The sequence below is a fragment of the Haliotis cracherodii genome, unplaced genomic scaffold (assembly GCF_022045235.1).
Source record: "Haliotis cracherodii isolate W230 unplaced genomic scaffold, xgHalCrac1.p SCAF_7, whole genome shotgun sequence".
Lineage (NCBI taxonomy): Eukaryota > Metazoa > Mollusca > Gastropoda > Lepetellida > Haliotidae > Haliotis > Haliotis cracherodii.
The window spans coordinates 22,632,803-22,649,892 of record NW_027266330.1 but is presented as its reverse complement, the minus strand read 5'-3'; the positions used below and the strand labels follow the sequence as shown (position 1 = coordinate 22,649,892).

General features: G+C 39.3%; 1 protein-coding gene across 1 annotated transcript; it reads right to left on the bottom strand.

Moving 5' to 3' along the window:
- LOC139447752 (beta carbonic anhydrase 1-like) lies at positions 1-15,507 on the bottom strand. Its single transcript, XM_071229238.1, has 4 exons — positions 15,406-15,507; positions 6,803-7,027; positions 5,030-5,260; positions 1-2,430 (listed from the first exon to the last, which is right to left on the bottom strand). Exons 1-4 carry the CDS (start codon positions 15,505-15,507, stop codon positions 2,221-2,223), a joined length of 768 nt encoding a protein of 255 aa, XP_071085339.1. The 3' UTR covers positions 1-2,220.
- Between the last annotated feature and the right edge of the window lie 1,583 nt (positions 15,508-17,090).

Here is a 17,090-nt window from a genome sequence, read left to right as displayed (position 1 = left end):
AATAATCCTTATATAGCATATGAATAATAACATGTTCTTAAAAATCAAAGAATTCTTGGAATCATTTTGTGATACCTGCATTCTAAAAAGAGCGTTCCACATACAAACACATCAAATATTATTTTTCACACATATCAAGTTTGTGCAGCACATATATCTTTCCCAACAAGACAGTCAGTGTCTGGAGTGAGTGTGATGGGGTTAACGCCGCTTTTAACAGTATTCCAGTTATATCACGGCGTGTCAGCTTAATGTGGGAGGAAAGCCCGAAGTGATGCAAGTTTCAGATGTTTACCACTTTAGTGAAACCCACGAGCACGGATATGGTGCTGACAAATCTAGACACATAATCGGGGCGAACCGGGATTCGAACCCACCATCACAGGTTTCTGGCGTGCCCAAGGGACGCAACTCTGCACAGCGAATCACGGCGCCTTAGGCGACTGGGCCACCTGTGTCTGGATACCAAGGCAGTGCAGCATTAACAATTAATATGCAGTAGAAGTCAGGAACCTCTAGTCCTTACGTCAGTGTTTTGTTTTATATTTACACCTAAGTTCATATACTGAAACACTTCACAAATGCATATTCAATTGTTTGGTAACATTTGATGAAATTGCTACAAAAATCAAATTAAGTTGTTTTGTGTATTTAGGCATGAGATAATCAAACACAACAATGTAATATTGTCCCACAGTCAACATTCTTAGTAATGTCAGTAAATATTTACTGCTAAAATCATTTTCTTGTCCTTCCAGTTAAAGTTGATTATATGTTTTTGTTGAGTGTCAGTATATATATATTTTGGTCATGACAAGTACGCCATAGATCATCTATAGAAACAGTGCTTTGCAAAACACAAAGAACTTTGTCACAAATGGCAAGTCAAGAGAGAAATTTCACTTGCCCTTTCAAAGAATGACAAGCCAGAGGTTAACAGGCTAGCGTTAATTTCTAAAACTGCAGGCCTTCTAGTGACTTGACAAGTGCATTTCTCTAAAGCTATAGAGGCAGATCAAGGAATTCTGAAAAGATGGATTAAGGGTGGAATAAGGGTGGAATAAGGGTGGGGTGAGAGTGGGGTTAGGGTGGGGTTCTTAACTTCAGTTTAATTCAACAATACAAAAAGGGAACTCCATGACGCCCCCAACGACATCCCCTGGATCCCCCACTGAGTTCTATAACTTCTCTCTTGGCAGTTTTCTAGCATAACATAATAATGGACACACTAGTCAAGCTGGACAACATTCCAGTGTAGTCACTATTCACACAGCCTTAAGCCCAACATCTACGTAATACCATGCCTCCACATGCTGGCACCCAGTTGGGAGAATCACAGTCTTTGGTTTCAGTTCTATCAAGATAAAACATGAAACCAATAAAGATAATCTTTTTATCTTTTTTCACAAATGAGCTCCTCTGAGTTTATCAAAAGTAAAAACAGGTCTGAAAGGGAATATAGATGGAATTCCTATTCTGAAAACAAGTTTTTATTTTTATATTTCTTGTTTGTAACTTTAATTTCGGTGTGTTTTCTTAAATCAAACTCTAAGAAACAACTGACAATTATGTATAAGTTTGCCTTTGCATCTTAGTTTGAGAGAAAAAGAAATCAATGATATAGTTTTTAGTTTGCATATAGTATTCTGCATATGTGCCATTCATGATGCAAGGCTGTTTGTATCATCAACTAGCTTTACTAGCCTTCTTTAACAGTTTCTGGACTAGTCACTTAAAGATGGTCCATTTCATATCACAGTACAATTATATAGAGAATCTCACCCAAGTGTCTTTTGATATCAAATATATCAACACGAGCTGATAAAAGTGGGAAAACTCCGAGGCTTGCCGAGGATATTTTCCTTATCAACGAGTGTTGATATATTTGATATCAAAAGACAAAAGGTGAGATTTTATTTATCATCCAACATCATTCTTCCAACTTTTACAGTTTGTAGAAAGTAATATGCAGTGTCTTAAGTGTAAAAAGTACTGCTAACAGCTTCAGTAGCAGAGACATTAGTGATGTCATTTGATTGTGACGTCATGGTAACCAATGACGTCACAATGGTCTGCAAAGCATTGTGATGTAATTTTATTGCAGCAATATCTACAGTGTAGATATCGCTTGATCTCACCCAAGCGATATCTCCTGTGGGAGCCAGTTTTGGATGATAAATTCTCTTGTTCTAGAATTCCGTCCGTACCACACTTTAGCTGCTAGTGGAAATCACTGTGTGCATCTTTGATCAAATGAGCATAATTTTCATCAGAAATTTCCACAAACTTCTTCCTCTCTCTACTGAACATGAAGCAGTTGCCAGTGTAGATGTCAAACCACATGGCATGGAGCCGCACATGGTTCAGGTAGAGCTTCTCTCTCAGGAAATCATAACTAGCGATGTTCTGTAGTTGCTGCAGACAGTTTACCTGGAACAGAGGGGGGCATAATTATATTTATCATATAATGGATAGGTTTCTCGGCAGGATAAAGCCAACGGATAAAAACGATATCCGTTGGGGTCATATGCGGATAGAGATGCAAATATCCAAGGTCAAGTAGGACTACTTTCACTGTTTAAAAACAAACATGGCGTCGCCCTCGTCATTCGGCGATCGAGTCAGAAATAACCATCGGGAATCTGGATAAACTACAGGGATAATTGCTATCATTATCAAAAGAACAGTCTAATATACTGAAAATCAGTGTCTAACCATGACGTAGCTAAGGCATTTTATAAGTTTTGGCAACTTTGGAGATATAAATTTCGAAACAATTTTGCGAGGGCACAAGGCCTAGCCAAGCGGGATCAGTAGCCATATCTGTGCTTGTAGACCTCTGCGGCTTGAAACCTTCTCCACAAATAAAAATAGTTGGATTTGGCCGAAATATGTTTGAATCGGTACCTTTGTTTCGTTTTGTCTCTGTGTACATCTGACTACACTTCTTAACGTTATGACAGGACAGACCGACTGTCAACAACCTCTGACCGTGGCCGTGACGTCTCATAGACTAGGGTTAGAGTAGCTTCCCTTTGACAAAGGACAGTTACTCTACTGGACAGACTGATGGCTTGCCGCGAAAGACAATTAAAAACAACTGTTGTTTTGCGTATATGTTGCTTCGCCACTGTATAAGAAACAGATTTCAGTTGGAACTATATTGGCTACTGTCTCTGTCACATATCTTACCCTGTGACGTAATAAATATTAATGCGCGCATTCCAGGAAAACTCGCAATATTTCAGTAATGTTTGTGAGAGAGGGAAAGCGATTTTAAAGAATAAAGAATTAAAGAATGACATTATATGATAAAGAGGTTATCACACTTGTGTGTTTGGGGATGGTAAATATCCTGTATTAGGAATAAACACTATGTCATTAGCTCGCCAAGGCTCGCTTAATACAATGTTTATTCCTAATGCAGGATATTTACCATCCCCAAACACACTCGCGTGATAACCTCTATCTATTACCCACAGGGTTAGAAATAACAGTTAATCAAATAGTATGTGCATTAGTACAAATATCACTTAACCCACACCAGTGTATTTTTTACGTCATCCGGATGGCATTCTTGACATCGTTTGAATCTGATTGTGACATAAGGACGGAATGATGGCACAGAAGAAACGACGTCATAGCTGAAGATTGTTGATATCACCCAACAATTGTGGTTTTCTAAGACAGTGGTCGTGATCAGTGCATTTTTCTGAAGGGGAGCTCAAAAGAATCAGAATGTTAATCTGTCAGGTGAGTTAAAATTCACAATATTAATCAGAACTTCAGATAAGTTACCCATGGGAGTAACTGAACATTAAATCTTAATGTTTCTTACAATGAAGAAGCTTGCTGAGCAAATATCAAAATCATTTGTTTACTCCACTACAGGGAAGGTTGTTTCAGGCGAACACGGATCAAGTTAAATGAAGAATGGACGGATTCTTGGACCAATCAGATGGCCAACCAAATATGCTGCTCTGATTCGGTAACTCGTACCAAAAACCTCAATGCTGATTGGATGACTAGATAGTTTACCTCGTACCGAGAAGCGTTGATGCTGATTGGATGATTAGCTAGTTAACCTCGTACTGAGAAGCATTGATGCTGATTGGATGATTAGATAGTTCACCTTGCACTGAGAAGCATGATGCTGATTGGATGATTAGATAGTTAACCCCGTACTGAGAAGCATTGATGCTGATTGGATGATTAGATAGTTTACCTCGTACTGAGAAGTCTTGATGCTGACTGGATGATTAGATAGTTCATCTCGTACCGAGAAGCCTTGATGCTGATTGGATGACTAGATAGTTTACCTCGTACCGAGAAGCGTTGATGCTGATTGGATGATTAGATAGTTCACCTCATACAGAGAATCTCAATGCTGATTGGATGACTAGTTCATCTCATACCGAGAAGCCTTAATGCTGATTGGATAATTTGATAGTTTATCTCGTACTAAGAAGCCTTGATGCTGATTAGATGATTAGATAGTTCACTCATACCGAGAAGCCTTGATGCTGATTGGATGATTAGATAGTTTACTTCGTACCGAGTAGCCTTGATGCTGATTGGATGATTAGATAGTTCACCTCGTACCAAGAAACCTCAACACTGATTGGATGACTAGATAGTTTACCTCGTACCGAGAAGCGTTGATGCTGATTGGATGATTAGATAGTTCACGTTGTACAGAGAATCTCAATGCTGATTGGATGACTAGATAGTTCATCTCGTACCGAGAAGCCTTAATACTGATTGGATGATTTGATAGTTTATCTCGTACTAAGAAACATTGAAGCTGATTAGATGATTAGATAGTTCACTCATACCGAGAAGCCTTGATGCTGATTGGATGATTAGATAGGTCACCTCGTACCGAGAAGCCTTGATGCTGATTAGATGATAAGATAGTTCACATGACATCACCTCCTATAGAAGGTTTGGCAAATCTTCACACAATATTGGTCAAATGTAGATGCATACATGGTATACAATCAGTCAAGAGAACTGTCAGCTGTCCTACCTGAGAAAACTTGTCAGACATTGAGAACTTGTTCTCTGGATCAATGTAGGCCTCAAAGTTGCTTTCCTCGGTCTCCCCCTGGAACAACAGCGGTCCTGAGTAGTTATTTCCTGGTACCAGCTTCTCAAACTTGGACACTGAAGGCTGGCCGTGCTTCTTCAGCCACATCTGTAGCGGCGTGCCCACGTGATGCTCACAGTCGTGTCGGAGGCCGTACAGTGCATTCATAGCCTGAAATAAAAGGTGAGATGAAATACCATTCAAGATTATTGCACTGATATTAGTGTGTGAGTGCGTCTGTGCGTGCGTCTGTGAATGCGTGCATGTCGCAGTTTAAAATGGATACCAGACTCAGACACAGTATACGATATTCTGAGCCAACCAGTCCTTCTTTTATTCCCTTAATGGCAAGTGCCATACAGGGTAACAACAAGTACCATTATTGCTATGATGCGGCCAGGGATTGAACCCCGGACCTTCTGCTCTCCACTAGACCACGGAGACAGTCCAGCTTGGTAAGAGGCCTTTCAGGGAAGATCCTGCTATATCATAATATATTCCTTACAACAGATATGTTACCTCCTATGTTGTAATGACTGGTGCTGTGCATCGGCAAACAATTTGTATTGCAATATATCGCAATACAGGAATCTGTAATGCAATAGATTGGGAGCTGAAGTGTTTGACAGTGTTTGACAGATTGTACATGTAGATTCTATTTTCTACATACTAAATTAAATATTGTCAGTCACTGCCATTTTGTTGTCATGGATACAGGGGAGGTAACAACACGAGAGAAGAATCACTTCCGCGTTTCTGCCATTTTGTAGTCATGGATACAGGGGAGGTAACAACAATAGAGAAGAATCACTTTCGTGTTTCTGCCATTTTGTAGTCATGGATACAGGGGAGATAACAACAAGAGAAAAGAATCACTTCCAAGTTTCTGCCATTTTGTAGTCATGGATACAGGGGAGGTAACAACAATAGAGAAGAATCACTTTCGTGTTTCTGCCATTTTGTAGTCATGGATACAGGGGAGGTAACAACAATAGAGAAGAATCACTTTTGCGTTTCTGCCATTTTGTAGTCATGGATACAGGGGAGATAACAACAAGAGAGAAGAATCACTTCCAAGTTTCTGCCATTTTGTAGTCATGGATACAGGGGAGGTAACAACAATAGAGAAGAATCACTTTCGTGTTTCTGCCATTTTGTAGTCATGGATACAGGGGAGATAACAACAAGAGAGAAGAATCACTTCCACATTTCTGCCATTTTGTCAATACATTTCGAAGGGAAACATCATTTGAGAATGAATTTCTATGTCGATTTTAGGTTTTACAATACAAATAAAAACAAAACTTATATTAAATAATTATATTTATATTTATATTATATTATATTTTTTACCCAATATATCGGAACACGAAAAACATATCACAAATGCAATACCAATTGTTCTGGAGAACTATGGCCAGGAACCTGAAATGTTCGCACTTGACTGGAGTTTGTGAAAAGTGGCAGCATTCGTACGAACACCGAATGCTTCACGGATTTTGTAGCTTGTGGGGCATGTGAAATTGACTATGTATAACAAAAGCTTTGTGAAAATATAGTCAGTTCGAAAAACACTGCGTAACACCAATTGTTTGAAAAGCATACTGCAGTTTACGGTATCCCGCAGTTCTACTAATAAGATTTCCCAACCCATTCATAAAACAAAATATATAATTACCAGCAATGTACAAATGTGTTAGCTAAGCCACCCACCTTGCAGTCGGAGTGTCCACAAACCACCACGTGCTTGATGTTGTTGATGATGCAGCCAAGCTCTAGAGCACCTGGTTCTGTGGTGACAGACTCGTAGCTGAAGTGCTTGGCGTTGGGGATGAGGTTTCCGGCGTTACGGACGAAGAAGTTGTCCCCTACATGGCTGGTGGTGAACCTCGATGCCAGCATTCGGCTGTCCATGCATGTGAAGAACACCGAGCTGGGCTGAGAGCAGAAAGTGCAGACATTCATGACTCTGTTGTTACATAAATTCTTCGGATAAAAAAAGGCTGAAGATTTTCCCTGTACAATCTAGAATATGAAAGATATACTCCTTCTCAACTGCAATTAGACATGAATAGACTGCAACACATTAACACTAGGGCTGGGACGGGTAACTCGGGTACTCGGGTCGGATGGGTCCTGAGTAGGACCCAGGTACCACAGGACTACCCGGACCCCTGGTTAGTCACGTGATATATATTGTTTCATGAAAAAAACTCACTATATAACTATATGGTTACACAACAATTTTAAGTCTCTAATGTTCGCATTTCTTTATGACTACGAACACGTTCCTACTGACTTATATATGTTTGAACAAAGCTAAAACTTCAGTCAACTTCAGTGTATGCATGACCACATCTTTTTATACGTGTATCTAGATACATTCTGCCAGGGCTACTGTCAAACTATTCCCAATCGGACATTTTGTACCTATCTCTTGACACCAACAGCGGGTACCCCGGTAGGGTCAGGTAATAGGGGTGTGGGCACCCGAGTAGTAAATCTGGACTCATCCAAGCCCTAATAAATACTTTAACCGGCACCAGGAATGCAAACAAACAACACCAGCACCAGGAACGCAATCAAACAACAGATGATACTACATCCAAAGCCCGGTGGACAGGGAGCCAAAAACAAACTGAACCATGTTAACATTTGCAGTCCATCCACCGATTGTCTCGTAGCAGCAGCCAAAATAAGAAGTGCAGTTGGGTAATCTGTTTCCTGACCAACAGCCACATACAAACACGTATATAGACATGAAAAAGATTTAAAGTTCCACCTTGAGATATGATAAAACAAATTTCAAAATTTCTGATAATTTCAAAAGTTAAGACCACAGGCAGTATGCATGTCCCAACCTATTCAAAATTGTACAATAGTAGGGTGTGGTCAGTTCTTGTACTACAGGGCGGCTATTTGGCCCTAATGTTGCAATAAATGGGGATAGATAGATAGATTTAGCCCTAATGTTGCAATCAATGAGGACAGACAGACAAACAGACAGACAGACAGTGTAGAAGACAAAGGTTCATTTTTTCTCAAAGTGTATTATATGAAGATATCATGATCAGGCCACCTCTTTTTAATGAATGTACTGTTAACTCTCAGGATCTTTTAGATAAACTTTGTTTCATATTCAGTGATGCCAGTGCGTGTTTTATATTCAGTGATGCCAGTGCGTGTTTTATTTTCAGTGATGCCAATGTGTGTTTTATTTTCAATGTGATGCCAGTGCCGTTTTTATATTCAGTGATGCTAGTGCGTGTTTTATATTCAGTGATGCTAGTGCATGTTTTATATTCAGTGATGCCAGTGTGTGCTTCATATTCAGTGATGCCAGTGCCGTTTTATATTCAGTGATGCCAGTGCATGTTTTATATTCAGTGATGCCAATGTGTGCTTCATATTCAGTGATGCCAGTGTGTGCTTCATATTCAGTGATGCCAGTGCATGTTTTATATACAGTGATGCCAGTGTGTGCTTCATATTCAGTGATGCCAGTGCATGTTTTATATTCAGTGATGCCAGTGTGTGCTTCATATTCCGTGATGCCAGTGTGTGCTTCATATTCAGTGATGCCAGTGTGTGCTTCATATTCAGTGATGCCAGTGCATGTTTTATATTCAATGATGCCAGTGTGTGTTTTGTATTCAGTGATGCCAGTGTGTGTTTCATATTCAGTGATGCCAGTGCATGTTTTATATTCAGTGATACCGTCATATGACGGCGGTCTGTAAATAATCTAGTCTGGACCAGACAATCCAGTGGTTGATATCATGAGCATCGATCCAAGCAATTGGGATCGATGACATGTTTCAACCAAGTCAGCAAGCCTCTGCAAGGCCATTTATTTTAACACTAAAAAGAGTAACTGATAAATTGCTACTTTGAGGGACTCCCATTTCCTGATCAAATACATCGGACAATGTGGATCCCACTCTGGCTTTAAACTTCCTGTCTTCTTAAAATCGTGCATTTAAATCATGTCGATGTTGTGCAGATCTTTCATAATACCATCCTTCCATGTCGTATCATAGGCTTTCTCAAAGTAAAAAAAGATGGATACAACATGTTGTTTTTTAATAAAACCATTTCAGACAAATGATTCCAATCTCATGGGATGATCAATAGTGCTCCTTTGATGTCTAAAACCAGATTGAATATCCGTTATCAGATTATTTGATTCTAGATACCATACAAGGCGTCCATTGATCATTCGTTCCATAGTTTTGCAGACACAGCTAGTTAATGCTACTGGACGATAATTAGAAGGTTTTGTGTAATCCTTACCTGGTTTGAGGATGGAAATGATAGTAGCTTCTTGCCAGGAAGGCAGAAAATAATGTGTTTCCAAAATCTTGTTAAATATATAGAACAGGGCTAAAAGAGAAGATTCCAGAAGATGCTTCAAAAGCTGATAATGAATATTATCTGGCCCTAATCCTGTATCATGAGCCTTGATCCAAGCCTCACTTAATTCGTTCAAGGAAAATGGTTCATTATAATCTTCGGCATTATCAGAGTGAAAATTCAGAGTTTTCTTTTCCTGCAAATTTTGAAACTTTTGGAATTAAGGATCATATGCGGCAGATAATGAATTGGTGCTAATCGTTTCCGCCAGCTTATTTGCGATTTCTTTTTAGATGTTAATTTTTTAAGATGTTAATGTATCGTTATTATGTTAGAGATGTTGAATACCATTTGTTGATCCTCTACCTTTGATCCTTCTGATCATATTCCAAACTTTATTAAGGGGAGTACAAGCATTTATTTTGGAAACAAACCTTCTCTTACTGTTTCGTTTAGTGTCCTTGATAGTTCTACGAGCATTTGCTCTTAGTATTCGTAGTTGTGATAAATTGTCATGAGTTGGGTGTTTGTTAAAGTCTTTCTGACTTTTTCCGAGCATTCCTAGCTTTTCTACAATCATTAGTGTACCATGGAGTATGTACACGTGGGTTTGTCCAGGTTTGGGGGATAGATTTCGTAGCAATATCAATTATTCCTTCTGCAAATATTTACTGGGTCAGTATCATAAATATAAACATCCGAATTTATGTTAGATTTACACAAAATATTAAATGTATTCCAATCAGCTTTGTTAAATTTTCATGTACGAGAAGAATTTTCTGCCAAGGAGGTGACAGTTTCAACAATAGTACACTGAATATGTCATGCTTTTTGCAAATTTCATGCAATTCGAACAACTGCTTCTTTGACCATTTTAACACACTCATTCTCTGGTTCAAATCCAAAAATTCCTTCACAAGAATACCAATGAAAAAATTCCATGTCACCATTACTTTTGCCTCTGAGTAATATGTCTTACTAGGCATGGCAACAAGAATACTGCATCAATTATCTAGACTGTGTTTGAATAACACCTGTCAATCCACACAATTGGGATACGATGACATGCATCAACCGAGTCAGCAAGCCTGACCACCCGATCCCGTTAGTCGACTCTTACGACAAGCATAGTCGCCTTTTACGCCAAGTGTAGGTTGCTGAAAACCTATTCTACGCCTGATCTGCACAGGTACATACTTTGAACAGATTGATGTCATAGTACTTTGACAGATGGCTTGATTAAGTTGTAGCACTTTTGATTTACGGAAATGCTAAGCAAGGTGCCACTTGTTTCATAATTTAATAATTAAACAGTAAATATTCAAGATTAGTCCTACCAACATTATTGATTCAATAAAACAATGCACAGCCATCAAAAATCATAACTGAACTTCTGAGCAGTGTGTGTCTTTTGCGTCATACTTTCTGTATCAATGGGAAATGCTGTCAGGAGCCATAGTGAAACAGTCAAGCGCTTTACTTAAATAAGTTTTTTTGTCAAAATCACAGACATATAAAAGTGAGTGAGTGAGTGAGTATGGTTTTACGCCACTTTTAGCAATATTCCAGCAATATCACCGCAGGGGACACCAGAAATGGGCTTGACACATTGTACCCAAGTCGGGAAGTCTTTGGCGTGACGAGCGAACGCTTTAACCACTAGGCTACTAGTGACACTTAGTACCCCTAGACATATAAAAAATAAACATGTCACCCTATTATTCCTATGCAAATGTCAGAAAATTTAATTATTAATATATTGTGGCCTATTAAAAAGCACAAGCAGTGCAATTATTTTCAGGGCGCCATTTCTAAAGGAATATTACTCATTTAACAAAGGTCACTTATTGTCCATATTGAACCCTGCATATTTTTCAGAACTGGACTGCTAGAAGTAATAATGTGTTAATGGCTATTATATGACAGTGTGCTAATAGCCCTGGCGTTTAATGTTATCAATATTCCATTGAACGTATCCAATATTTCAGACTTGCTGTGATACAGAGAAACATTAACTAAGGCTAATATATATCAGCAAACAAAATATTATTGGGGAGGAACTTTGGTAGTGTGGTGCAGAGCTCCAGATAAGCTTTTGGTGTTGTGGGTATTTTACCCATGCATCTTAAAATCATTGGGTATCAGTAATTCTAACTGGGTATCCAAATTTCTGTTACCCTCTAGTTTTTACACATGTGGGTATTTAAGTTAAATATTTATAAACACTGTTCTAATTAAAAACATCTAGTCCCTGCAAACTGGTGTCGTGTGGGGTCGAGAGCTTTATAGGACTCAAAAATACCACGATACTTCCACAAGAAAGTGTGATGGCAAATGATCATGATGTAAGTGTCATTGTGGAGTTTGGCAAGGTTGACGGAATCCCGGTTTATAATTTCAAAATAAGTTGCTGATTTGCTTATCGAATACGCAGGGTTACTTCACAATATTTTGATGATACGCACAAGTTTTGTAGCGTATCTGTAATGTTCGTTGCGTATTTGATTCGCTTGGATTTCATTTTACTGCTTATTTCTGCATTTCTGATGCGTATTTTACGCAGATACGCAGCTTATCTGGAGCTCTGGTGGTGAGAGTAATATACTGAATATATAGCGAATGTTTGGTAGGATGAATATAGTGTATTTCTGTGCATTATGACATTTCTTTAACTGTATGTGACTGGGGACAATAATGAGAGGCAGGGCATTTGGTTTTGTTTGTTCGCACTCAGCAATATTCCAGCTATATGACGGCAGTCTGTAAATAATCGGGTCTGGACCAGACAATCCAGTGATTGATATCATGAGCATCAATTCATGCATTTGGGATCGATGACATGCATCAACCAAGTCAGTGAGCCTGACCACCCGATCCCGTTGGTCGCCTCTTACGACAAAAAGTCACCTTTTACGGCAAGCATGGGTTGCTGAAGACGTATTCTACCGGGATCTTCACGGGCAAGGGGCGTTTGGTAGTGAGGCATTAGACACTAGTGTATAATCATGATCATGATGATAATGCATCTGGATCCCTAGATTTCTATACAGTGATACTTCATTGTTAATCACCAGTCGCTGCCATAATTGAGGGAGTAAGTTGTGTTGTTAATACAACTTCAGACAGTATTTCAATGATATCAAAACATGTCAACTTCATGCAATCTCAATGTTTACCACCTCAGTGAATCCAACGTGCACAGATAGGTCCTGACAAACCAATGTGAATCTGGGATACGAACTCACACTTACAAGTCGACACCAGCTTACAAAACTGGGCCACCCATGCCCCCAAGGCTGCACTAAAATCATAGCTTTTGTTGTTGACAGGTTACTTCTAATAGTAATACTGAAATTTCTTTAAATGAAAAATACTTTGAGACAGATGAGTGAGAAGGAAATTACCGTATTCAACGTAATAAGCGCCCAGGGTTCTCTCAAAATTAGAAATAGGGGTCTCTTATTAAAATATTATTTTGGTGAAAAAAAAACAGAGTTGAAAAATACATTTCGTGGTTTATGCTGACAGCCTAAAATGTTTATATACGAAGATGTATTTTTCCAGAATTTAATTGCCCATAATTAAGGGTGCATAAATAAGTCTTCACTCGGAAGGGGTGCTAATTGGGATCGTTCACTAGCCAATATATTAGTAAATATCGCCGTGGGCGCTTATTACGTCGAATACGGTACATCACTTTTAGCATGTTTAGCATGTTTATAAATAACCGTGCACATAACCATGTTAACACGGCATGGGCTTCACACACCGTAACCAAGTGGGGATGAAATGTGATAAACCAACGCTGTAGCCACTGTGCTACACATTGCCCCTTAAGACAAGTAACGTGAGGTGAAAGGCAAGGAGTTAACTGACAATAAGAGTCCAGGTTCAACCCTTGTCGAACTAGGCTGGAATTTCCGGCCTCGATCGTAGCACCACCAGTGGCTCTTACGAGTTATGTCCCTTCTATTGACCAATCACATTCCACCTCTCACAGGGGGCGGTCGGGTAGCCTAGTGGTTAAAGCGTTTGCTCGTCACGCAGAAGACCCGGGTTCGATTCCTGACATGGGTACAATGTGTGAAGCCCATTTCTGGTGTCCCCCGCCGTGATATTGCTTGAATATTGCTAAAAGCGGCGTAAAACCATACTCACTCACTCCCCCACCTCTCACATCACATGCATTTCTCCAAACAAAATGGCGACGCCCAGTCAAGACAATCTGATCGGTAAGCAAAATCTATATTGCAATAAAACAGGTCTTACCACACCTTAGCACTTTGATAAAAACCATAAAAAGATTTGCAAAATATCTTTAACCTCTTTTGGTATGATGCGACTGGGGATCAAACCTGTGACTGACCTTCCACTATCCAGACCCTCTCTCTATCCACCAGACCACAGAGGCAGTTTGAGACATGATTACGATGTAAACATTTCAAACAGATACAACAATAGCACCTTGGAAAACCAAAACTAAATAGATGTCCTCTGTTTTAGACTAAACACTCTCATGCTTTCAGGATCATAAACCTGGAGCATGTACAATATGACTGACAGTAGTCATGGAACACAAATAGAATCAGCTTAACAGAATCTAAAGCAAAACACACAACAGGCACAGTAGGAAAATAGTAGGCCTACTTAATAAAAACTAATTAAAACCCATAAACAATTATCATCATGATTAAATGTAGGGTTTAGATTTTTTAAGGGGCCCATCGGTTTACCATTGGTATGGTCCCAGATCTTCATTGTAGCTTTGTACCCAGGCCATAAATAAATATAAGCGTACCCCTATTTAGGAAATCTCACAAAAGTCTAATTCATAAATGTATCAAAGATAGCTTTCCCCCCCCACCCACCCCCCCAACAAAGATAGACTGATGAACTTTAATAAACATAATCTGTCAATTAACTCCAAAACGATATCAATACAGTTAGTGAGTGAGTACGGTTTTACGACACATTTAGCAATAGTCCAGCAATATCACGACGGGGGACACCAGAAATGGTCTTCACACATTGTACCCATATCGGGAATCGAACCCATGGCTTCGGTGTGGCGAGTGGACGCTTTAACCACTAGGCTATCCGATCTCACCGATGTCAATACAGAAGAGTGTTGGTGATAAAACTGAAAAAAAATACTGACTGGGTCCAGTTCTCGATATAAAATGCTTTTAAACATTCATATTTTATTATAAATAATTACTTCTCAATCACATATGGTAAATACTTTCAAATGCATTTATAAACAATCAGGTTTTTTTAATTATAAATACATGTTATTACTTCTCAAACACATATGGTAAAAACTTTCAATATTGCACACAATGATATCTGTCTGCTCTACTTCAGCTTGTCTCTTCTTACCCTTAATGCATTTCCAAATGCACAGGGGGGGCGGTCGGGTAGCCTAGTGGTTAAAGCTTTTGCTTGTCACGCCGAAGACCCGGGTTCGATTCCCGACATGGGTACAATGTGTGAAGCCCATTTCTGGTGTCCCCTGCCGTGATATTGCTGGAATATTGCTAAAAGCGGCGTAAAACCATACTCACTCACTCACTCCAAATGCACAGGAATATTTATTATGATTATGGATGTGAAACTGAAACATGGCATGTATAATTAATGAAATTATTGGCCCCTACTGTAATTTTGTGCTGAGTGCCTGGTTGACATCATTATATATGACAATGTTTGAGTCAGCAGATAAGACAATTTATAACTTGCTAGTCTCAATGGTTGGACTTTGATCAAGACTCTACGAGGCATCAGTTCGGTTCGTGTTGCGCAGGGTAACTCTCAGTGCTCCGCAAACTCATGCACGTGACATCGGAAGGCTACATATAAATTTTGTCTTCTGAGTTTTGTTATTTCTATCACACGATTCATATGTAAGTTAGAGGGATTTTACTGGAGCATCAACTATTTATCACATGACAACAAATACTCGCCTCCGGGTCCGCTTTCACCCTCAGAAACTCTTCTACCATGAAAGGTCGATCAAACCTTCTAAAATGCAAAATGCCCTTTATGATCTTATCAATGCCCGGCATGTTGACTGCAGTGGAGAGCGAAGGTTGTGAAAACAAGAGGTGCAAGCAAGGGTCAGGGATCTCAATAGACTGGTTCCCGGATCCTCCGCTTGGTGTCGCTGCTCTTGCTCTGCAAGCTCCTTCCCAGCGCATGACAGTTCGTTACACTCTCGGTAATAGTATAGGGAGCTCCGCGAACGGACTATCACTGTGAGGAGCTTGCTTGCTCTGCTGTCCAAGTCTGTCGCAGGCACGAACGGGAACCAGTCTAGGATCTCAACGGAAGTGGAATACTTTCAATTTCACTTGACGCAAGAGTACTTCCTAAAGGGAGATAATAATACGGTATCGGAATATGTATCGGGTGTAAAGTATTTTATTACGCTTCTTACCATTCGTATTTTCACGCGGGGAATGACAAGCCAGGTGCTGGGATCGTGAAAGACTTGGTGATCTTAGCTCCAATTTTGTGTATCGTTCAGTGCCGCACTATGATTGTGTCAAAGTTTTTTTATTTCTTCACACACTGTTACCAAATTGTATAACATTTAACTTAAGTTGATTGTCTTTTCAACATAATCTAAATTCAGCACATCCAAAAAATCTATGCACTGCCTAGCCATCGGTAAAAGTGCGGGTATTGTAAATTTGCCGCTTTTCTATATTAATCGTAATATGGAAGCACCCGAATGTGGCAAGTAAAGTCAAGTAAGCGCCCTTGTTTGAAATCTTAATGTCCCAATAATTCGAAAAGCGCGGTAGCCAGTTTACTAATCTTAACTTTTTTTCACAATCCGTAGCACTGCATAACATATGAGTCACACAATGTTTTAAAGCTGAGATGAGTGGGTGATGATGGTTATGATTTTGATTTTGCGCACTCGGTGTTTGACATCTTAATTCACAGTAGGAAAGGGACATTTGTACGTGTGAAAAGTTAGGGACCATATATGGTTCCGTGGCATCAAGAGGGACTGTTGTCCGTGTGTAAAAATAGTGCCGGGAATGTTGCGGCCTCACGGGTGAAAGCAGGAGCGATTCCTAGCGTGGTCCATGATTAATATTTGTGTCAAAACTAGTAAAGCAATAAAGTTCATTAATGGTGGTTTTTCAACTGAAACAGTACGTGATGATAACGTTACGTTCCCGAATTTAGATTATTCTTGGGTACCAAAATTAAAATTGTGAAAATCTGTACTGGCCACCGACCATGCAGTTATCGACATTTTCCCGTGTTTTTTTCTGAAATATTTGGAAATTAAAGATTACCTATTGTAACAGTCATTTTGAGTGTCGTTAAACTGTAAGAAAATTCATTTATGTTATAGAAGGGAATAAACAAAATTGGAAGTAGGCCGACTAACTACTCATTTTCGTCATCATCTATATAACAAACACGTGCTTCGTGATCAAGTGCACCTTTTAAGTTATACAAAATACATTTATCATATCTCGTGTACGTGTGACATTCTCATATTATTTAAACATTATAACGTAAAAGAAATCTGCCAACGGACGCAAAACATAATTTTAAAAACCCCTGATCTATAAACATGGTTATATGGACAACGTGATATTTACATGTTACGCGACCCGTGAAGATC

Coding starts and splice junctions, on each gene's coding strand:
- LOC139447752 (XM_071229238.1), bottom strand. CDS start 15,507: ATGCCGGGCATTGATAAGATCATAAAGGGCATTTTGCATTTTAGAAGG. Junction 5,261..6,802: donor GTGGACACTCCGACTGCAAG/GTGGGTGGCTTA, acceptor CTTTTATTTCAG/GCTATGAATGCACTGTACGG. Junction 2,431..5,029: donor TGTCTGACAAGTTTTCTCAG/GTAGGACAGCTG, acceptor CCTCTGTTCCAG/GTAAACTGTCTGCAGCAACT.